The sequence below is a fragment of the Colius striatus genome, chromosome 10, assembly GCF_028858725.1.
Source record: "Colius striatus isolate bColStr4 chromosome 10, bColStr4.1.hap1, whole genome shotgun sequence".
In the NCBI taxonomy this organism is placed as follows: Eukaryota; Metazoa; Chordata; class Aves; order Coliiformes; family Coliidae; genus Colius; species Colius striatus.
Genome location: NC_084768.1, coordinates 3,239,017 through 3,260,711, shown reverse-complemented (window position 1 = coordinate 3,260,711; position 21,695 = coordinate 3,239,017). Strand labels below are relative to the sequence as shown.

General features: G+C 47.7%; 1 protein-coding gene across 1 annotated transcript in view; it reads right to left on the bottom strand.

Annotated features, from left to right (window-relative positions):
• Positions 1–18,862, bottom strand: part of CACHD1 (cache domain containing 1) — a 109,843-nt gene extending 90,981 nt beyond the window's left edge. The window contains exon 1 of the mRNA XM_062004175.1: positions 18,653–18,862. Coding sequence (XP_061860159.1) covers positions 18,653–18,862 — 210 coding nt within the window. The remainder of the gene's footprint in view (positions 1–18,652) is intronic.
• Positions 18,863–21,695: the final 2,833 nt, after the last annotated feature.

The window sequence follows — 21,695 nt, the reverse complement described above, 5'->3', positions numbered from 1 at the left end:
CTATAGGAAATACTTGTTTACTTAGCACTGGATTTCACTAAGAGTTAAATGAATGCCTTTTCGTTTTCAGGTTGGTTTCATTTAATCTCAGCTAAACCAGATCTGCTAGAAGAGAGGGACAGGGAAAGACAGATGATCCCTAGGGTAACAGGACCTGTAGGGCTGTCAGAGCTACATGGGAACACACTATCCTCTGCCTCCCACATACAAAGGCAGATGGACTTGGTTTCAGCTTCTCACGAGGCACATGTATGTAATAGCTATTCCCTGAGCAAAACAGTTGAATATAAACCCTGGAATCAATACTAAAAAATCTCAGCCTTTCTTTTGAAAGGAGTGTGGTAAGAAAGCTCCACACTACAGCATGAGCACGAGGTTGGAGTTCAACATTTCCAAGTGCACAGAAATTTCTGCCAGCTGCAGACACTGCTCATGGGAAAAGACATCCCTCTTAACACTGCACTGTCACACAAGGGCAGCAGCAAACACTGCAACTGAAGGAATATTTCCAATTTTGGAAGGCAGGGAACACCTATTTCTCAAAACTCACCAAAACCCTCACACAAACCACAGGCTCTATCAGCAGAGAGAACTGGAAAGAGCTGGTGAAAGCCCACTGGGATGATTACAGCAGAAAATGGTGAAATTGCAGAGAGCAGGCAGCCTCCTGTGAGGAGCACCATTAGCACGTTAGTTTAATCCTGTCACAGGGCTCCAGCCCACCTGCATTCCCACAGTGTCACATCACAGCCCTCTCCTCCTCTATGAATTTTACATGCTCCTCTCTCGCAGGCAGGCAGGGAGCTAACGAGCAGTCCCTCAGGCTCAGTCTGCAGAGGAAAGCTGGCAGCAGGACTGCAGCTGGTACCTAATAAGATGGTTGTGCAGAAGAGCTGCCCAGCACTGGTGGTCAAAGCTGTTTTTAGAGGGGTTTATTTATTTATGGTGAAGCAGCCCTTTCAGACAGTGAGTGAGCTGCTTCCTTACCGTTGCAGAAGCTATGAGTGCACGATGGTGCAGCGAAAAGGTCTCACATTAATCAGCCAGAGCTGTGCCAAATTCCTCCTAACCCACTGGTTGTTTACCACTGAAGTCTTCCAGAAAGTCTAGCAACTCCTGGCTTAATTGCTTTCATGGGGGAGATCTTTATCTCCTGCATTCAGAAAAAACGCTTTGCCTTGATATTCAGGAGATTAAACCCAGACTGTTTCACTTGGTTTGAAATATGCCAATCTTAGATGACCTACTCTGCATAAAAAGTTGAGAAGGGGAAAACCATGCACAGAAATAGGACCAACCAGTTGGAAGCACTTCCAGGATCAGAGTGCTACATGGCAGCACACAAGGTCCCAAGCTAACACTGACTTCAAATCACTCCTCTAAAAACTTTCCCTTCCAGGTATTCAAAGCTTTGTAGGAAAACAAAGGTAACCCATACACAGCAGCAAGCAAGCCATTAGGTAAGGTAATTACCTTCTGGAAAGAAAGATACCTACTGAAGAAGGACCAAGCCATGAACATCCACCCAGTCATTCACAAAAGCCCAGGGTAATCTCGGTGTGAGAGTCATGTTTTACTGCATGGGTGGGTGAGCTCAGTTCAGAGAGCCCAAGCGATGGACCACGGGTCTGGTGACAGTGGAGGGGCAAGCAAGACCCTGTCAGCTGGCAGAATCAGCTCAAGCACTTTTGTAACCTTCCTGAATACATGGCTTGCTATCAGAACTAAGCCACTAGACTGTAGGATGAGTCAGTTTGACAGAACCTTGCTGAAAATAAAGCAAATTCTCATGAGCTTGCCGAGGCCTGATAAGGCAGGAGCATGTGCCCAGAGAAGGACCTCCTCCTTACACAGCAGCCAGCCATGCATGAGGTTGGATGTGTCCCCATCTGCCAACATTCAGCCTGTGTCTGAATCCACAGCTCCAAGTTTCTTACTTCCTAATTCACAGAAGCAGAGCTGAGGCTGCATTCAGTATGACTGCAACATGTCGTTTGCACTTTCCACTTTCATCAAATTAGAACAAGAGCTTTTAAAACCCAGTCTCTCGCTTCAGTAGGACAATTTAATGAACAGTTTAGGAACAAGAAGTCACCAACTGTAGTGCACTGCCTATGTTTCAAGGGATAGAAAACACTACAGCACTGTAACACTTACTGGTGCTGAAGCAGATGCAAACACTACCACTTTACTCAGAAACAGCCTCGCCAGTCACATCCAGCTCTAGAAGTCTATCTATTAGGATTCAAGCCTTCTCCCTCAAATCAAAAATAGACACCAGACACCAAGTAGGAACAGGCTCCACTTTTGGAGGATAAAAACAATATTATTCAGATATCTGGAGTTCCCAAACTATGTGGAATAGCAGAGAGAAAAGTGAACAAGGCAGGACTCTGTGATCTGTACTCGCTGCTTCTGTTCAGTTACATGGATCTAGGGAATCTGCACTCACCTCACATGCTGTCAAGTCCCAGAAAGTAAATAAAGATCCATTTAAAACTGTTTGAATATCCAGCATTTCACCTGCTTTATTACCCGAGATTCAAACCATTTGTCAAAAGAAGTCCCTGTGCTAAGTAATTAACTCTATTTTAAACATTTAACACCTTTGCCATGTCTTGGAAGGCTATTCTTCATCACAGAGATCATTAACACTCTGATCAGCATCCCCATTATGATCCTGTGATTAGCAGCAGAAGAGGCTTTTTATGTTTAAATCTATATTCCAAACAGATAAATCTCTACATTCTACTTTTGCATGGTGACATTTTTAACACACACACACACACTATTAGAGGAGGAGCAAAGGCAATGGTCAAAAGAGAGGAAATCCATAAGCCACCCTCAGCTGAGCTGCAGTAAGAGCAGGAAGCAGGCTTGGCTGCACGCTGCTCTAACCACACATCTTTCTGGGTGGGAGCATACAGAGCAAAAGGATCAGCAAAAAAAACCCTGAGCACGTTGCCTTTTTCTTGAGATTTGCCCAGACAGGAACAAAAAAACCAACACCACATCTCACATGGAGCAAGAGGCTTTGTTCCCATTTTACAAATCCACTCTTTATTAATGCATTTGTTCCAGTAATTTTTGTTTTAAACACGAGCTCCCTCCAAAAGGCCACATTTATGCTTTCAAAGATTCTTCATTTTCCCTTCACTGAGGCATTCCTGTATTTCCTTGTCCTTGGAGAGTTTTATCTGGGATTATACATATGTACCAAAACACAGCTGTTCCACTTCTTTTCTCCTTTATGTTTTCTCACATAGAAAAAAAACCCCCTGCCTCTATCAGCCACCCAATTAGCTGCTCACTATCAAAAGAATGCTGTGGCCTTTCATCTTCTTGAAAACTGGATTGGAGTGAGAGGGTGTCATGGAAACTGTGTCTCAGGTAATTTCCTGTTTCAGTTTTTAGTCACCAAAAATAAAAGAGTAATAACAGCAATACTGAGTTGAAAAAAATATCTATAAAGTGCTTGTTACCCCAGTCTGCAAAGTATGCAGGAGCTATACAATAAAAATATCATTACTCTTCATGAGAAAGCTTCATCTGACAAAGTAGGAACCTGGTTTTCCATTCAACACTCAACTCAACCCCGAAGAAGATCAAATGTGAAGAATTCAAAACTTGCACCAAATATGCAAGGAAATTATTGAAACATTTGGTGAAACAAACCTCCCCAGCTTTCTGAACACATGTGTGCTTTTCATAGCTCACAGCACTACCAGCCAACATACACTGTGTGGATTTTCTCTTTCACTAAGCAAGTAATATAGAAAAATGTTACATGTAGGAGCTATCAAATCACAGAATTTTCAGGGGTTTTATCAATTCTAAACACCTTCTTTAAGAATCATAGAATCACAGAATGGTAGGGTTGGAAGGGACCTTTAGAGATCATCCAGTGCAACCCCCCTGCAGAAGCAGGGTCACCTAGATCAGGTCGCATAGGAACATGTCCAGGCGGGTCTTGAAGACCTCCAAGGAAGGAGCCTCCTTTTAGAAACTCCTTTTAGAAACTAACAATCTTAATTACCTCCTGTTTTTTGCACAAACAGTTCAAAGCTTACTGAATTTGATTATTACAAATAAAGAAGTTGATCTGTGAGGCCACCAAAAACCTTAAGAAAAGCACCAAGTTCTCCAACATGACACATTTCAATCAGCTGCTTGAGGTTCCAGGCAACATGACATTCCTGCAGCGAGCCCACATGCATGGGATGGCCAGCTACACAGCATTTATTTCTGTTCATTCATATGTAACTAGCAAGATGTTAACAATGTCAACATGTATCATGAGCCCACATGTGATATGCTAAAATACACTGCTGGCTGGTTGCTGGGGAGTCCCTGCTCCATGCTCTAGACAAAGTTCCTCCCAATATTCATCAGAAATGCCCTACTTCCTACAAGTTTCCAAATGCAAAACTTCCATGCCACTGTATGACACTCAGTTATGAGTCACTATCTGACTGATCATCCTAGTAATGGCATGGGTTTGAGAAACTGCAATCGGGAGGAATTTGGAACAGGGACAGTCAGCGGTGGAAAACAAGGGAGCTTTTATCCTTAATTTGGGTGGGAAATAAAGGTAATTAAAAAAAACCTCACACAAACCACTCAATGACTTGAAAATGCCTCAGTCCTTTGCCAGATTTTCTTCTGTTTTGATGAAAAAAAGAGGGAGATAAAAGACACCATAAGGTTGCACATACACCCATGTAATGCACTTCATCAGAGTGAAACGAGGGGGCTGACAGAGAAAGGCAGAGAGAATAGGAACCAAATCAAAAGGTAGCATTTGTATGAGAGCTTTGATAAGAGGAGAGTGAGGAAGCAGTGCAGTACCTGGAGCACATCCATTTCCAAGCTCACCTAGAAAGGGACGATGCCTTCATTCAAAAACGTACAGGTTGGTGGTTCGTTTGGTTTTACACAGAGAAATGCTGCGTGCTCACACTGGGGCTGCTGGCAGGGAAAGTGTCATTTGGTCTCAGAAAGATGTTTTCAGTTCTTAAGATGAAATTCTCAATCAGAACAATGGCATCAATGTATACTTTCTCAGTTTATCCCGAGACAAGAAGTGCTTTGAAGTCCTGCAGGAACACGGGCAGTGCCTAGCTCTGCTTTTCACTCAGTTCACTTCAGCTTTGGCCATGTTTGTTCCTCTTGCAGCACATTCCAGTTGAACACCTTTGTACCTCTCCAAAGGGACTTGGGTGCAACCCCATCCTCAGCTTCTGCTCTCACTCACTGCACAACCAGCTGTTTACCTTTTGGGAGAACCTGAAGACATTCAACTCAAGACAGACACAGACCTATTTCTGCTCCTTCTTGACATGATGGAAGCCTCCAGCTGTGACTACAGCTGAAAAAACCATCAGCAGGTATGAGGACTCAGATGAAGACAGGCTGCTGGGGTCCAAGGCAAGAAGCAGAGGTGAGGTATGCCACAAGAGATATCACTATCAACACACATCTATCTGGTTTTTTTTCATGCAAATACATGACCAGCAAGAACCAACTCAACCCACAGAGCCCATCTACCTTTCCCACCAGGGACAGGCCATCAGATCAAATTAGAAACCCTACTCCAAAAGAACTCAATCACATTTGTCCAGTTTTACCATCCAAATTAAGAGTGTGACACACTCCTTTCTCCCCGTTTTCATTTCATTGTGTTCTCTGTGAGTCTTCACTCAGACATTTCCGAACTGGAATGTATTTTCTGGGATCCTTACAAGGGGACTAAGGTGAAGCTTGCCATGCATTGGCAGCCACTGCAAAAGGAGATGTCTTGAATGTCAGGATGGGGATTTTTTTGTCGAAGTTTAGTCCTTTCTGCTAGTGGAAACTCCATTAGTTGGCCACTAGGTTCATGTTCTTATGAAGAAGTTTGCCAGGTTGAACTGAACAGATCCGTGACCTTGCAGACTTATTTGTTGAGAAAGAAAATCTTTTTCTCACCAAGAATCTGTCATGTACCACAGGCAGGGAAAGAAAAAAAGCCAAAAGCCAGCTGAGGGATTAAAAAAACACAAAGGAATAAAATAAATCAAATGCTATTCTGATAAAATGGCTGTAATAGACAAACCTGACCCGTGCACCAAACCTGAAATAAAGAGACTACCTGGGCTGAGAAAAGTTGGCTCTATTTCGCCGGGCTGGGGAGATGCTATTGTTGACTCAGCCCCACTTGTGCTGCCAGGGGTAGCACTGAGCTCATTGCAAATGCAAAGCCCCAGCTGGGGGTAGGAAGAACTAAAGAGTGCCCATAGCAATGGCCCCGCCTCGGGGAGCAGGTTCCCTCCCCCACTCCCATCTCACTCCCCATTATTCTCCAGTCAAGCTGAAAGCGAGAAGGGTCTTTTCCTCTGCCTCTCGGTGTCAGCCAGACTTGGGAAGCTCTGCAGGAATTGCTGAGAGATCCAGAAACACACAAAAGCCTCCTTCCACAAAGCGTCCTTTCATCTAGGCAGTGTGTCTATTAAATAAGTCCTGTTAATGTGCATACATTTTTATAAAGAGATTATAAAGTGAAGACTCAGTCACTAACTCAGCCACACAATAAGATTTTTAAGTCTATTACTAGAAAACTGGGCTGTAAAATGAGTAGCTGGGAATGCTTCACAAGTCCTCTGTAGTGATACTCACATAGGTCTGGGACCCGCAGCAACAGCCAAAGGTGTACTTTCTATGCTTTAGTGCCCTCATTTCATTCTTTGGTGACATGTAGGCACCTCAGTCCGTGACCACTCTGCCTTTGGCACTGTTCAGGGGTGAAATGGAAAGTGGTTCAAGCCCTGACAGGGTACCTGCATCAGACATGATGCTCAGAGGACAGCAGCATCTCTGCTCTGCTGGCAATGGGGAAGATGTGAGGGGTGAGGGGGTGAGTTAAAAAACTTGATCACAGTGTCAGGATGAAGTGGCAAGCTGCCATTCCTGAGCATTTGCTCCTGCTCTCCAAGTGAAAGCAGTAAACTGCCACTTTTGCCATTACACCCCTTTCTACATCTTTTTCCTCACTTTCCTTTGCCCACAGGGGCTCAGCTTCTCCCAAGATCTTTAATAACTAAGGTAGGTACAAATTCCCACCAGCCCTGTGAGAAAGCAAGTTACTTTCTGTCCACTGATAGATCAAAAAAGAGAATCTTTTCCTTCCTGTACCAAGGCAAGGCTGGAAGCTGACAATCTTCACCAGAGTGGGTATGGCCATGTGCCAGCTTCTCACAGTGGCCTTTGCAGGCTCTGCAGCTCACCACACTGCCAGCCCACAGACCTGCCACAGAAAGCTTTTCATATTTCAAATGTATTTTTGGACATTCAGAGAGGTGGATCTGGATTAATGAACAACAGGCAAGAGCTTGGAATAAGCCTAACTCACACCATATATATACATCTAAGCAAAGCAGTTCTCATCTAAGTTGGCTCAGAGGAGGCAACACCTTTCACTCTATATCCAAAGTATCCCAAAACAATGCATTTCTCTAGCAACACTTTTAATACCTGCATCGTTCCTTTCAAGCTACTTATTTTTTCTCTCACCCTTCAGCATGAATTTTCAGGCTCTAATAAATCACCCAGACATCATGCTCAAAGCAGAGAGCACACTCAGCAGGTCTTAACTTTTCAAACAAGCCTTCACATAGCAGGTCTGCATTCATTTCATCCTGACTCCAAGTCTTCCCTTCTCAAAATAGCTGCTGCACCTCTGCTCCTCAAAGAGAAATCCTCTGTCTCAAACATTGAAAACCATGGATATGTGTGTTGGCTTCATTTATTTTTGGAGGCTTTCTATTCTTGGATCCGTAGGAAAAAGCACTGTTTGAGAGCCTGAGGTTGCAATTACCAGAATGTTATGTTTTTAGATGTATTTCTAGACTTACAGCCAACAACTTATTGAATAAATACATAAATATGGAGGGGGAGGCAAAACTACACTGATGTGACATCATGGTGAAGCAGTACTTGAAAAAAATCAGCTTGCATTTCTCAGCAAACAGGAATGAATGACTACTCATTGCTATTGAGCAATTGGTTATCTACTCGTATGGTCACGTTAGAGCTGGTTTCATTTTGGCTTTGCATCCAGTGCTTCTAATGGAAATGCAGTATCATCAGTATGGCAATACCTAAAATGAAGTCCCAGAGCCTCAGCAGCAAGCTCAGCACAACACAGGGAGCTCCACCAACAACAGCTGAGCTACAGGGGGTTGGGCTGGATGATCTCTAAAGGTCCCTTCCAACCCTACCATTCTATGATCCTACCTGACTTTAACAACTCCATCAAGCACATCCCTCAGAGCAGCTCCCGACATCATCTTGGGCTCCACCAAGAAATAAGCAAAAACCAGACTTAACCCTTGCCCAAATTGCAGCACTGAGCAGTAACTCACAAGAGAAGGCAGCCTGCTTCAGTGACATTAGCTTTGTGTTTGTGACCTCCACGTGGGGGAAGCTACCTGAAGCTAAAGAAGTCTGACAAGTTTGCAGTTTTCACCTTCCTCTTGCAATGTGTTTGAATATTCATGTATTTATTTAAACCATGACTTCCTACAAGCAAGACACAACAGACTGGGTTATCCAGAAATAAGATTGACTTTGAAACTCACAGGTTAAATACAGACACCTGACAAACCAGTATTGATTCCTGTCTTCCTGCCCGCTCCACAAAGTGCACTTTTCCCTGTAAACCCTTTTCTGCAGCTGAACTCCACCACACCAGACCAAAGGACATCAATCCCACATTACACTTGGCAGTCCTGGATGGCTGTTGGCAGAAGAAATGAAAGACAGCTAACAAATTGAAATGACACACGATTCTTTGGGCCAACAATATGCCCAAGGAAGCCCAACTACCCAAACCGCAGTGGCAGCATGTTGAAATGAAACATCCCTTCAAAGTTAAAATTGCCAGGCTTATTATCCTCAAATTAAGAAGCCTTTAAATTGATCCTTTGCATGTCTTCAACACACCCAACAATTCTGTCTCTGAAGCTTTGGTTTGGCCTCTCTCAAATGCACCAGCCAAGAGCTCAGTCGTGACGGCTGTTGTCAACTGGCAGCTGAACCTGCAGCCCACGCACCTCCTTCAGCCACCACTATGTACTGAACTGAAACTGAGGATCCACGCAGTTGAAGTGGCCTTTCCTCCTCCATTTTACAGCCCTGCCTCCTTTTTCTCCTTCAAATGGTGTTTAAGTCTCCAAAATCGAGTCAGAAATCCCCCAACGACTGCGGCATTGGAACACAAGCAAAGGGAAAATCGTTGCGCTGCTTCACTGACCATGAACAAAACAATCCAAACACTCAGCAAATGACCTTCTTCTGTACCCATCTTCCACCAGCCCACGTGGGGGTTTGGAATGGATGGGCTACCACTGACAGCAAACACTGCAGGCAATACTTGTGCTCCCTCTGCACAAACCTCTGCAGCCACACCGAGGTAACGGTTGTAGAAGCGCTCCTCACCCGCTGCTTGCTGACTCCTGCAACATCTCGGCGTCTGCTCAGCCCAAAAAGCATCACACAACTTGGCTGTTTTGAGGCAAACCAGCACTACTGCAAGTCAAAAGTGACCAGCTTTTACTGAGGCCTTGGGCTTTCTCCTGCTCCCAAAGCAGCAGCCAGGTTTGGGATGCACCAGCCAGCCGAACCGTCCCATGCTTGTAGCAAACAACCTGCCTGACAGGGAGCAGCTGTGGAACGGTCTCTGGCCAGGAACAGCTCTGCCAACATCCAGATGCTGCTGAACATCTCTGCCCTGTAGCACAACTGAACCCATTTGCACACACACCTGCCATCATGTGGGAGGGAGGAAGGAGAGGAAAAGATCACAAGCACACAGGGATCACACAGTTCATCTTCCCTGTGCCAACGTGTCTTCTGGGAAAGAACTGGTGAAGACTGATGCTTATTTGTTTAAAATCAAGATATTTTCCTAACTTACTGTTTGGTTTAGCATCAAATGCTATCTTTACACAAAAGGAAAGTCTGCTATGACAAGAATCTTACCCTCCTGACCCATACAACTTGGGGTTCCTTCCTTTTCCCACTAGCAGAAGGCACAGAGCCCTCCTGGCTCTCCACACAACCTCCCCAAGTGCTGGTGAGCCCTTTGCAGCCTCGGCTCAGAGCCTGGACTTGCTTCAGGCACACAGGCTCCCACTATAGCTATTTATGGGAGTCTGTCCCTTCTCTTCTCTGCCCCATCACCACAAACACCTCCCCAGATTCTATTTGATATGACTTCTGAGGTGCAAGTTCAGCCCAAGAGGAAATACTTCCAATATTTCCACCGCAGAGAGCAGAGACTGAACCAGAGACAGGGAGGTCATGGGAGCTGTCACATCATCACTGTCAAGTTGAACTCACCTTCAGAGGCAATCTGGTCTGAAATCCACCAAAAAAAATGGCTTCTAGAAATGCTCTCATAACCTTACCAGGGCAAACACACAAGGAATTCTGCTTAAAACATTCCAGCCTCTAGAAACCTTTACTGCAATGTCCAGATGTGGCTATTTTAAAACCTTTTTCCCTGGCCTCATTCCCACCTGTGATGATCGTAACCATAGCCAAAAATTCCTACTGCAGCAGCTCAGGAGTAAGTGCAAAACACAGCCTAAACTGGACAGAGTGCAGTTAATGGTTGAAATGCTGAAAGTAAAATTACAGCTTGTCTCAAAAAGGTGTTAAGGCTTTTCTGCTCTATTAGCACAGTAGTTGCAGCTTCAAATCACAGAGTCAAAGCTGAGCAAAACTGCACGCTCAAAGGGAAAGGGCACTGGTGAAGAGCTGGGTTTGTCAGCTGCTTCTAGCTGGGCAAAGCTGGTAAAAGGACACTTGATAGTTTGGTTTTACTGATGATGATTGTAATTCTGCAAATATACTTTTGTAAGAAACACTGGAGAGACTCTACAGAGACCTTACAGGCAGCTGATAAAAGTGACTTCATTAAAAACTTGTGTGGGGGATTGAAAATGAGTATCATTGACTTGTGATTGTTTCAAAAGTCAACTCGGATCTTCTCTGCTAAATTAGACATCCAAGAAGGCCAATGGCAGTCTGGAGTGCATCAAGAAGAGCGTGGCCAGCAGGTCAAAGGAGATTCTTCTTCCCCTCTACTCTGCCCTAGTGAGGCCTCATCTGGAGCAGTGTGTCCTCTGGTCTCCTCAGCTCAAGAGGGACAGAGAACTGCTGGAGAGAGGCCAGCACAGGGCCACCAAGATGATCAGGGGACTGGAACATCTTTCATATGAGGAAAGGCTGCGGGACCTGGGGCTGTTTAGTCTGGAGAAGAGGAGACTGAGGGGGGATCTTATGAACATTTATAAATATCTAAAGGGTGGGTGTCAGGAGGTTGGAGCATCCCTCTTTTCTATAGTAGCCAGCAACAGGACAAGGGGTGATGGGATGAAGCTGGAACACAAACAATTCCACTGGAACATAAGAAAAACCTGTTTGAGTGTTTCAGTGAGGGAGTCCTGGCACAGGCTGCCCAGAGGGGTTGTGGAGGCTCCTTCCTTGGAGGGCTTCAAGCCCCACCTGGACATGTTCCTGTGTGACCTGATCTAGGTGACCCTGCTTGTGCAGGGGGGTTGGACTGGATGATCTCTAAAGGTCCCTCCCAACCCCTACCATTCTATGATTCTATCCCATGGAAATCTGTGCCAGGGAAGAACACACCTAATGCAAGATTCAAGCAATGACTTAACATGCTTAATTTTCTGTTGGAAAAAAGCATGTCTTCACAACAGACATGGGGTGAGGATCAATGCTATTAAACTCTGTTTTCCATGAGGAAGAGAGCACAAGGAGATCCTTCCAGATTTCATGAGGATTGCAAGGTATCAAACAGCAATAAATCCAGAGAAACGATGAGTGCAGAATGCAGCCCCTCCTTAACGATTTTATTCTCCATTAAGGCCACGATACAAGGAAAGATAGCACAGCTCTTAGTCAAAACCTCAGCAGAACTTTGGACATACAAAACAAAGGCTGCTACATCAAGTCAGTTACTGAAACGTCAATGTTTAAGCTTTATTACCCCTGTACAGGAAAAAGAAGAAGAAAAACAAACACCAAACGTTAGTATGTTGCTATTCAACTACACACAAATAAATCATCCAGCCCTTAGTAAAGTCCCCAGCAAAGCCCCAGAAGCTCTTGTCCATGAAGCACTGCCCTTACCAGGCTTCACAGAGAGCCAGGCTCGTGCTCAGGCTGCCCAGCATCCCAGCTCTGAGCAGTTCAAAGGGCCCAGTGCCCACTTCACACGTCCTTTCACCCACAGACCAGAAAGAATAACTGGTAAACACACACACTGAAGAACCTTTTAATACTTCACATTTTCTCCTGTTCTCAGACATATCCTGCCTTTTTGTCTGAAAGAAGGTGAAGCACTCCATGCTGTCTGCCAACGAGCAGATTTCTTTCTCAGCAGTGCCTGGCCAAGCTACCAGCAGCAGAGCAGCTTCTCTGCTACGTTCAGATCATCAGGCACTAACCTCTCCTTCCTCTGCTGAATTAAGCCAAGGAAAAAAAAAAGTGGCCTAACACAAGCTGTATTTACTTTTGCACCTTCTTAACATACGTGTTATCAGCCCTGCCACAGCTGAGAGATTCCCAGTCGCTTCACAGCATCCTTGGATTTCTTGCTGCTAATAACCCCTCTGGTCCTCCCCACGACTGGCAGGGTCCTTCGTCTCAGCAGTGCAGGGGATGGCTAATTATCTTCCAACCCACCTTGCTGCACCACACTCGGCAACTTTTATCTGCACAGGACAGCTGCCTTCTCCTCGTTTGAAGTGAAATGTCAGTCTTCACTAATGCAACAAGACTTCCATCGCTAACGATGTCCCGGCACTTTGAAGAAACAACTCAAAAGCCTAATTAAAAATTCAGCTTGGGTCTCCTTGGCGCAGCCGTTTTCACTTCCCTTCCACCAGCACCTCTCTCTGTCTTTCTGAAATGTTTCATGTTGGGGGGAAAAAAAACCCCAGAATCTATGTGGAACAGGATGAAAAAAGTGCTGCAGACTTGGGCTTTCAGAGAGCCTTGAAAAAGGCTGCTGTAGCTGGATTCAAACCAAGGCATAATCATGTAAAACAGATGAGGTTTTACTCCACTGGTTTCTACTCTGTAATTATTACTAAAGTGAGTGCTACTGCCAAATAATAATTAGGGGGGAAAAAAACCCCCATGTAGTCAAACATTCATCAGCCTTTTCTATTGTATTTCAGCTTCACAAGCTGGAAACACCCTGAAAATAAAAGGGACTGAAAAAAAAAGCACGGAGCGGTTTTCTGCACTGAGAATGGGTTGAGGGTCCACAGAGGTCCAGGTTTTGGTGCTGGAGGACTTGCTGTGTTTCACATTGCTTGCTGCACAAGCACCTCGTAGTCACCCACAGGCTTAATTGTAAATACCCACAGAGATCTGTGACATTTCAGGGATGGAGAAGCACAGTTCTGGCATTTCAACTGGTCTGCAGCACAGCTCAGAATGGGATTGATCTCTTCTAAGTCATAAACCCACTGTCATTAGCCAGAAGACTATCCCATCAGAAAAAAACAACAAAACAAAACATATTCTGTCAAGGTTCAAAGAAGTTAAATAAATGGACAGTTCTGGTGACCATAACTCTCTGCTACCACCCAATAATCTTCAAAGAATGGGGACTTTTCAGGACAACAGTGTCAGGGCATCCTCCCCATATAAGCCCCCAGACATCTCCATGTCATTCTGGTCTGCCTACAACCTGTTCTTCTTGAAAAAACATATGGACAGGCAAGCTATCAGTAATATGAATAAATCAAATGCTTGCCAATCAACCTGGAGAAGCTTGTACTGTGCTGTTATTTTACACACCACCCAGCAAGTGTTAAAAGAGGGGAGGGGAGGGGGAAAGGCAGGGGGGAAATGACCAGCAAAGACTCAAAATGCCTTTTTTTCTTCCAACCTCCAAAATAGGCAAGAGACAATGAGGAAGGACTGTGTTTCCTTCACAGAGTAAGTGTAAAGGATTAAGATGGCAGAGCTGCCTTCAACAATACTCACAGACCCTCTGGGTCTGTGACTTTTGTTGCTATCTGGCTAGAAATATCAACATCAACATGCATTTCGAAAGTTAGAGAAGCACTTAATGCTTTTCATCTTCAAAGCATTGCATAATCCTTTCAACTCTCACTGCAAGCGTTACATCCCCACTTTGGAGGTAGAGACCTTACCTTGCCCCACACTATCAAAAAGCAGTCCTCACCTTGGATGCCCCGTGCAGATTTACAGGGTTAAACCTTGCCAAAACAAACAAAATGCTCACAAAAGTTCCAGCTTATTCTTCTCCTGCCTTTCACCTCCCAGCCAAAGAATTTCAATCGTTTCAACCAACAACCTACTCTGTAATTTCATCCAGGTCAGAGAAGCTAGGATTAGACGAGCCGGGTAACAGGGATGGTGAAACTCCACCAGCAGACCAGGTCATGCCACAACCACCAATTTAGTTACAATTTTGGCACAAAGGGGCACTTAGCTTTAAATTAGTGCTGGCTGCCAGCTCTGCCCAGGAGAATATACTACAGGAGTGTCACACAACGTGCTTGTTCACCAAGCTCCAGCCCTCTGCAAATGATCACATGGGGCTATTTCAGGTGTAGTGTCCGGAGCAACGACATGCAACACGGCTGCTCGGAGTGGCAAGCGGAGACGCCGCCGCACGCCGCCTCCCAAGGATGCAGCCTGCTGCCAAAAGCTGCTCCCTGGAACGATATGGATGCTGACAACAGAAGGTGGTAATCATAGAACCATTTTGGTTAGAAAGTCCTTTAGGCTCATCTAGTCCAACCCCTGCCTTCACGTTGCCAAGCCCACCGCTAAGCCATGTCACTAACACACCTCAGCGCTGTGGCTTTGCAATAGCTCCAGGGATGGGGACTCCATCACTTCCCTAGGCAGCACGTTCCAATGCTTAGCCACTCCCTCAGTGAAAAAGCTCTTCCTAATGTCCAATCTAAACATCTCCTGGCACAACTTGAGCCCCTTTCCTCTTGCCCCAAGTGTCTAATGGTTATGGGTGACTGTAGGTATAGTACCCGTGTCCCGCTGCACGTGGGAGCCTCTGTTGAACCAGCAGCTTCTCCCACCCTGATGCAACGGGAAGGAGAGGAAAGGTTTCATTTGGAAGATGCATTGATGAACTTTGGGGAGAACCACAGACAATTCACCTCTACTGCTTGGGGTAAAAGAGGTGCAAGCAGACACACGTTCAGAGCACCCCATACCCCACCGCTGGAAGGAAAATACATGCAGTATTAAGATACAGCAGTGTCACTAACTGCAGCTTTGGTATAGAAGCATCAAAGAGTGGCAACAATAATTAATCCATGCAAGAAAGTCATACAAGCAAAGAACTTTCTATAGTTAACCACTCCCAGAGAAGTAACACCCAGGTGGCAACGCCAGCAACCCAGGACCCTGCACATCCTCCCACACTGCAGCACCCAACACGTGTCCTCACTAATTGGATACTTTGTATGACACAAAGGTGTATATCCTAATTTGCAACTGAAAAAAGAAACTGTTAAACTGCTCGGTCCAATATGCTCAGTGAGAGATGAGGCACCTCACAAATTGCCACCTCCCTTAGGTTATCCTCAGCTGCTCTATGCTGCACCATCCAAGGAATAAACTCATACACGAAATCAGCACTTACATGAGTGAGGAAACAAGGCATTACTTACAGGTAGCAGTCAGATACTGCTCTCCTGCAAGTGTCTATAAATAGAAAGCCATGGTGTGAGCGCCAAAAACAACTGTCAGACTGATGCTGGCGTCAGAAGTCTCTCTCATCCTCATTCTTCCTGTAGCTTCAACCTATACAAAGTGCATTCGGTGCACCTCGTTCTTCTCAGCACTGCAAAACACCACGGTTTCGTGATTAAAACCACCAAGCCCTTATTGCTGTTGGACTCAGTAGGTGAAACGCTGGTAGAGGAAGGATGTGTTGCTGGAAGTAGGTACTGCACAGAGGAGAGGGAGCTCCTTTACAGCAGCGAGGGCTGTGCCAGCAGAAATCTCATTTCTGCCTCGTAACTTTCATAGTGGTTTCACCCTGCCCCTTTTCACAGGCATTTAAGGGTCGTAAGTTTCGTGGTTTTCCTCTTACCTCTTCTGCTTCCTCCTCTAGTGTCTGCTCTGGAGCCTCCACCTCATCCCTTCCTGCATTTACAGAAGCTCTGTCTACAATTTCCTCTGCTTCCAGACTCAAAACACACCCAAACCAACCTCTCACCTTCACTCTATTGAAGCATTTCCACCTGCTCCTTCACTCATTGGATGCTTCCTCCCCACCTCCAGCTCAGACCTACCCTTCCTCTCCCACCCTTGCGTCCTACTCCAGCGGCTGGTGACACCACCTCCTGCCTGTTACCAGAATGTGCAGACGTGGGAGCCACAACTGGCAAGGACCAAAGCATGAAGACAGCACACAAGGGATGCATCAAATCCTGCCATTTCCTCCTCTACCATTTATCAAACTAAATAAGCCCACAGCTCCTGAATGGCTGGATGTTAATCCTTCTTCCCGCTACCACATCTTCCTCTCGCTAGATCCTGATTTGGGGCTTGCCTCCATATCACCCTCAAAACCCAGGACAACACCTCTCGACCTCTATCCAATTAAAGCCCAAGAGTGCTCCACTTCCAAAATGCCCCATCTGTCCCTTCTTCCCAGGCACAGCCCTGCCTCGGCACCTGCTTGCATCCCCCCTCTGTGCTGCCAGTCCTGAGGCACAGGCAACCCACCACCACTCACCAACGGCCCTGCACAAGGGCAGAAGGTGGCAATTCTGGCTGAGCCTGAGGAGGTTTCTCTCCCAAAATCCGGTGAGAAGCAGGGGCTGCCGTGAGACGTGTCATAACATTTTTTGTTCTACTGTAGGAGGTCAGCAAAGAAGCTTCTAAAATCAGGGGAGGTTTGTTCCCACTGGTTCTTTAATCTTAAACAGCTGTAATAATGTTAGAGGGGAGAGCAAAGGACAGGCTGCGCATTAGCTTGATGGGAGTTCAGACAGCCAAAATATTAAGCACATAAAAATAGAGCTCGGTATGAAAGAGGTTTAACTACCGGTTTCACCACATTAAATCACTCTGAGGCCTTAAATATCCAAGTACCAGCAAACAGTTCTAACATGATTCGCATGGCTGAGCTCCGCCATCCAGGCTGTTCCCGAGTTCGCATCCTCAGCCCCGTTCTTGGCAAGGGAACCTGGCTCACCCTACACTCAGCCAGTGCATCTCAGCAAGGTAACCACAAAGATTTTTACGAGTTGCTTTTTTTTCAAAGACAATATGCATCGAGAGGATCACACTAGCCTTATTTTTTTTTTGGTGGTGTTTTCCACACCAGAAGCACATTTAGCAAGACAATGATCCTGACTTAATTTGCATCAACCGGCGACTGCCCTGCTTACAGGATTATGCCCCCTCCCCCGGTCTTTTGAGGGGAAATACATGCATGGGAGGGGGGGAAAAAAAGTGACTTCCTTGAATTCGGTACATCAATAATCTACCTTGTTAAGCCAAGTCATTTAAATCCACGTCTTCTTAGCGTCAAGGACAAGAGACAGCTCAGTGTTTCCTCGGACAAAACACAGCCCTAGGAGGCCGGCCAACACAATGATGTTTCAGAGGTGAGAGAATGAAGCCAGTTTAGAGAAGATAAAAGGCCATTTGGGTAGAGACCCCTGCTGATCCTATGAAAGTGTCTCCTTTTCAATTTGGGAGGCTTTTAAAACTGCATTTGTTACTGACCATACCTTCCCCAGAAAGCCACTTGGGATCTGATTTCACTTCCCCACCCCCCCCCCACAGAAGAGGGCCCGTGGCCGACAGTTGGGGAGCAGGTACCAGCACACCCCACAAATCCGACCAGTCCCTACACACAACAGCCCGCCAAGACCCAGCCGCAAATAACTCCTCATCACCACCTTCACCCAAACCCCGTAACCAACTACAACATCCAAATAAACTTGTCCAAACGCACGCTCGGGCCGGGAAAGCACTTATGTACCCCGATCAGAGCGTTTTCGGGCAGGACTCGACTCATTTCAGCTCCCTGCCAGCAAGCCGAGGGATGCTTGGGCGGGAGGCAGGTCAGCACCCAGCCGCCAGCCCGGCGGCCGCCCCGGGTTCGGCACCGAAGGCAGGCTCGGACCCTCCGGCATACACCGGCTTTCGCGGGTGCGTTTGCCGCCGGCTCCTATTGTGTAAATGGCCGAGAAGCGCGGAGTCCGTCCGTGTGCCCTCCGCTCGCTCCCGCCGCGGAGCTGCCCGCCCGAGCCGGGCCGGGACTGCGGGCAGTGGGGCCGGGGCAGCGGGGCCGGGACGGCGGGCGGCGGGGCCGGGGCGGCGGGGCCGGGACGGCGGGCAGTGGGGCCGGGGAAGCCGGCCGGCCCGCTCGGGGCGGGGAAAGTTCGCAAAGAAAAGAACCGGGGAGGGGGGGGGGGGGGGGGGGATGGGGGGGGGGGCAGAAAGCAAGCAAGCCGAGCAAGCAACGAGGAAAGGAAGAAAAAGCAAAACAGGAATCGGGAAGAGCGTGTGGAGGAGGGAGGGAAGGAAAAGCAGGCGAGGCGCGCGGCGGGCCGGGCCGTACCTGCATGGTGACGACCCCCAGCTCCTCGGTGGCGAGTTTCCTCATCTGAGTGGCCAGAACTTGCGCCTCGTCTAGGATGGAGAACTCCGCGTCGGCGGCGCCCAGCCCGCAGAGCAGAGCCAGGCACAGGAGGCCGAGCGGTCCCCGGCCCCGCGGGCGGCGGCCCCGGGCGGCTGCGGCGGCCTCCAGCCGCCCTCCGCCCCGCGCCATGCTGCCGCGGCGGGAGAGCCGCGGGCACCGCCTCCGGACAACTTCCCCCCCCCTCCCGCCCCCCCACCCCGGCTCCCGCACCGCCTTCCCCCGGGCCGCGGGGGACGGCTAGGGCTGCGGGGCGGCCGCCATGCAGGGGGACGGCGGCGGCTCGGCGCCCCGCGCCCGGCTCCGGGGACACTGCGCGGCGCGGCCCCGCCGCCGAGTGAGAGCGGCCGCGGCGGCAGCGAAACGCAAACTGCGGCGCGGAGGCGGAGCGGGAGCGGAGCCGCCGCGGGGAGAGGGAGGCGACTGGAGCCGCCGCGCTGCGGGCGGGGGCAGCGCGGGCCGGGCCGCGCCGGGGCCCCCCCTCCGCTCCGCCCGGCCGGCCCGCCCCGCCCGCTGCTCTCCCCCCGCCGGCCGGCGCAGCGGGGCTGCGGCGTGGGGCACGGCACGGGCCGGAGATCCAGCCCGGGCTGCGGCAGCGCGACTCTTGCTTTAATTGCTCCTAAAAACTCAGCGCTCTTGCCTCCTTTTTGAAAAAACATTTTGGTTTTTAAACTACTTTTTGTTTGCTTGTTTTAAGTAGTTTCTTTTAAATCAGAGTCCCGTCGCCTCTCGCGACCCGCAGCGCGAAGACACCCGTCCCCGGGCAGCTCCCGTCCCCGGGCAGCTCCCGTCCCCGGGCAGCTCCCGTCCCCGGGCAGCAGCCGTCCCCGGGCAGCACCCGTCCCCGGGCAGCTCCCATCCCCGGGCAGCTCCCGTCCCCGGGCAGCTCCCGTCCCCGGGCAGCACCCATCCCCGGGCAGCACCCATTACCGGGTGCTTGAGCCATAACCCTCGAGGAAATGTTTATCGTTCAACAGGGCTGAAACATAAATAACAGAAAAGAACACACGCAAACGATGGCACACAAACAACAGCTGTCCTCCCTAGAAAAGTGTTACGGGGAGCATAACAAGCTGAGACCCCTGGAGAAATGTCCCCTTTGAGTGATGAAATGCTGGGGTAGGAACAAAGCCACGTTGGGGCCACGGCAGAGAAATCCCATTCTACAGCTTCTACTCATAACCAAGGCGGCCCAAGCAAGCATATGCCAACCCATGCACCCAGGGATACAGGGCAGTAACTTTCCCAGTCCCTCATCCTCCTCACACACCTTCCCTCCTCGTCATTCACCCCATTAGGAACATACCAGAGCCTTGCTGCCTATTGGGCTGTAGTAGGAAAATACGTACAGGGCAATAAAATTAACCAAATGAAAGCAGGAGTCCTTTTATTTTGCCCCCACCAGAGGTTCCTGCCCAGCAACCAGCGAGTCCAAGGAAACGAGCTCTAGGCAGGTACAAAACACGTGCCCTCTGGATTTCCCCTTTATTAATTAACACTTTGAGTAAAAAACCTTGCAATATCCATTTCACAAGATGATTTTTTGAACAGAGTCCTGCCAGAGTCCCTCCTGTCCCCCAGTAGTGAATTCCATGAGTTGATGAATACAGTGACATTACATGTTTTCTATAACCATATTCTACTTTCTTTCTTTCTAATCTACTTTAACAGTTGGGTTTTTCTGACTTGTCCAGGGCACTGGGTACCAGCAGCAATTCCCCATCCCACTTTGTTGAGCTGAGTTAGGCCTTTCCCTTGGGGAGAGGACCAGAGTGGGCAGCATCCTCTGGCATCTCCCAGGCTCAGGTTTTACCTGCAGCTGTAAGAGACATCAGCAGAACTCTCTATCGTTTGGTTTTAATCAATGACATTTCATTCTTACTATGCAAAAGCTGAATCAGTTTATCCTCAGCTTTTGTTCATTTTAAGTGATTTCTGGGTCTAACACAGTAGGTGTGTTTTGGTTTTCCTGAGGATGACTTCTGGCTTAGCAAAGGCATCTAAACCAATAGGACGCCTCTCAAAGCTGCCATAGCTGCTACCTTGTATTTCTGTTGCTGAAGTAGCATTTGCTGCCGGAGAGACAAGGAATTTGCTTTCCATCACGCTGAAGCTTTTGGATTTCTGTCAGAATATTTTCCCTGGGCCCAAGGGAGAGAGATGCAAAACTGAGCCAAATTCTCTCTTAGCACTAGTCATTTCCATATTATATTTTATGGGGTTTTTATGAGATTCACTGGTGTAGGACGCAAAGGTTTTAAATTATAGTGAAAAGCCGAGTGGTTTTCAAATATCTTGGCTAAACTACTCGTATTTGCTTTATATTACTTCAATCCTTAGCTGCACATTTCAGAAGCAAACTCCATCTCTGTAAACTCTGTGATATATAACATATACCAAATCAAGGTCACAGCTGAAGCTAAGTCAGTAGCTGGCTGCATGAGCCACACCACTGAATTTCCAGCTATCCAAGTCAGGCAGTTCACACACCTGATCATGATATCACGAGGTTAGTGCTACCTGTAGCCCTTTTTTTCTTTAACAAACTAACCTCAGGAAATGAATGAGGCAATTGTCCTTCTGGTTGCAAAGCCTGGGGACTCTGCTCATGGCGAGGGAACCGACTGAACAGGTTTTACATTTTCATGTACAACCTAAACTCACTCACTCTACAGCCCTCAAGGCAAACCTGGACTCCTCCTGGAGTTCCCATATGCTTCGTGCCTATGCCGCTGCCTCCCCAGCTGCAACCCTTCCTTCCACCCTGCAGCCTCATCACCTCCTGGATTTACAGAGGAGCTGGGACATGCTGTGGGAAGCAGCCACGATGCAGAACTGCAAGTCCTCAAGTAGTTGTACATGCACCCACTTCCACACGTCCAAATGTTTAAAGAAGGATAGGAAAGAGCTCCCTCCAAAATGACTTAGGAGAAAAAAGAACAGGATATCTAAATAAATCCCCCTC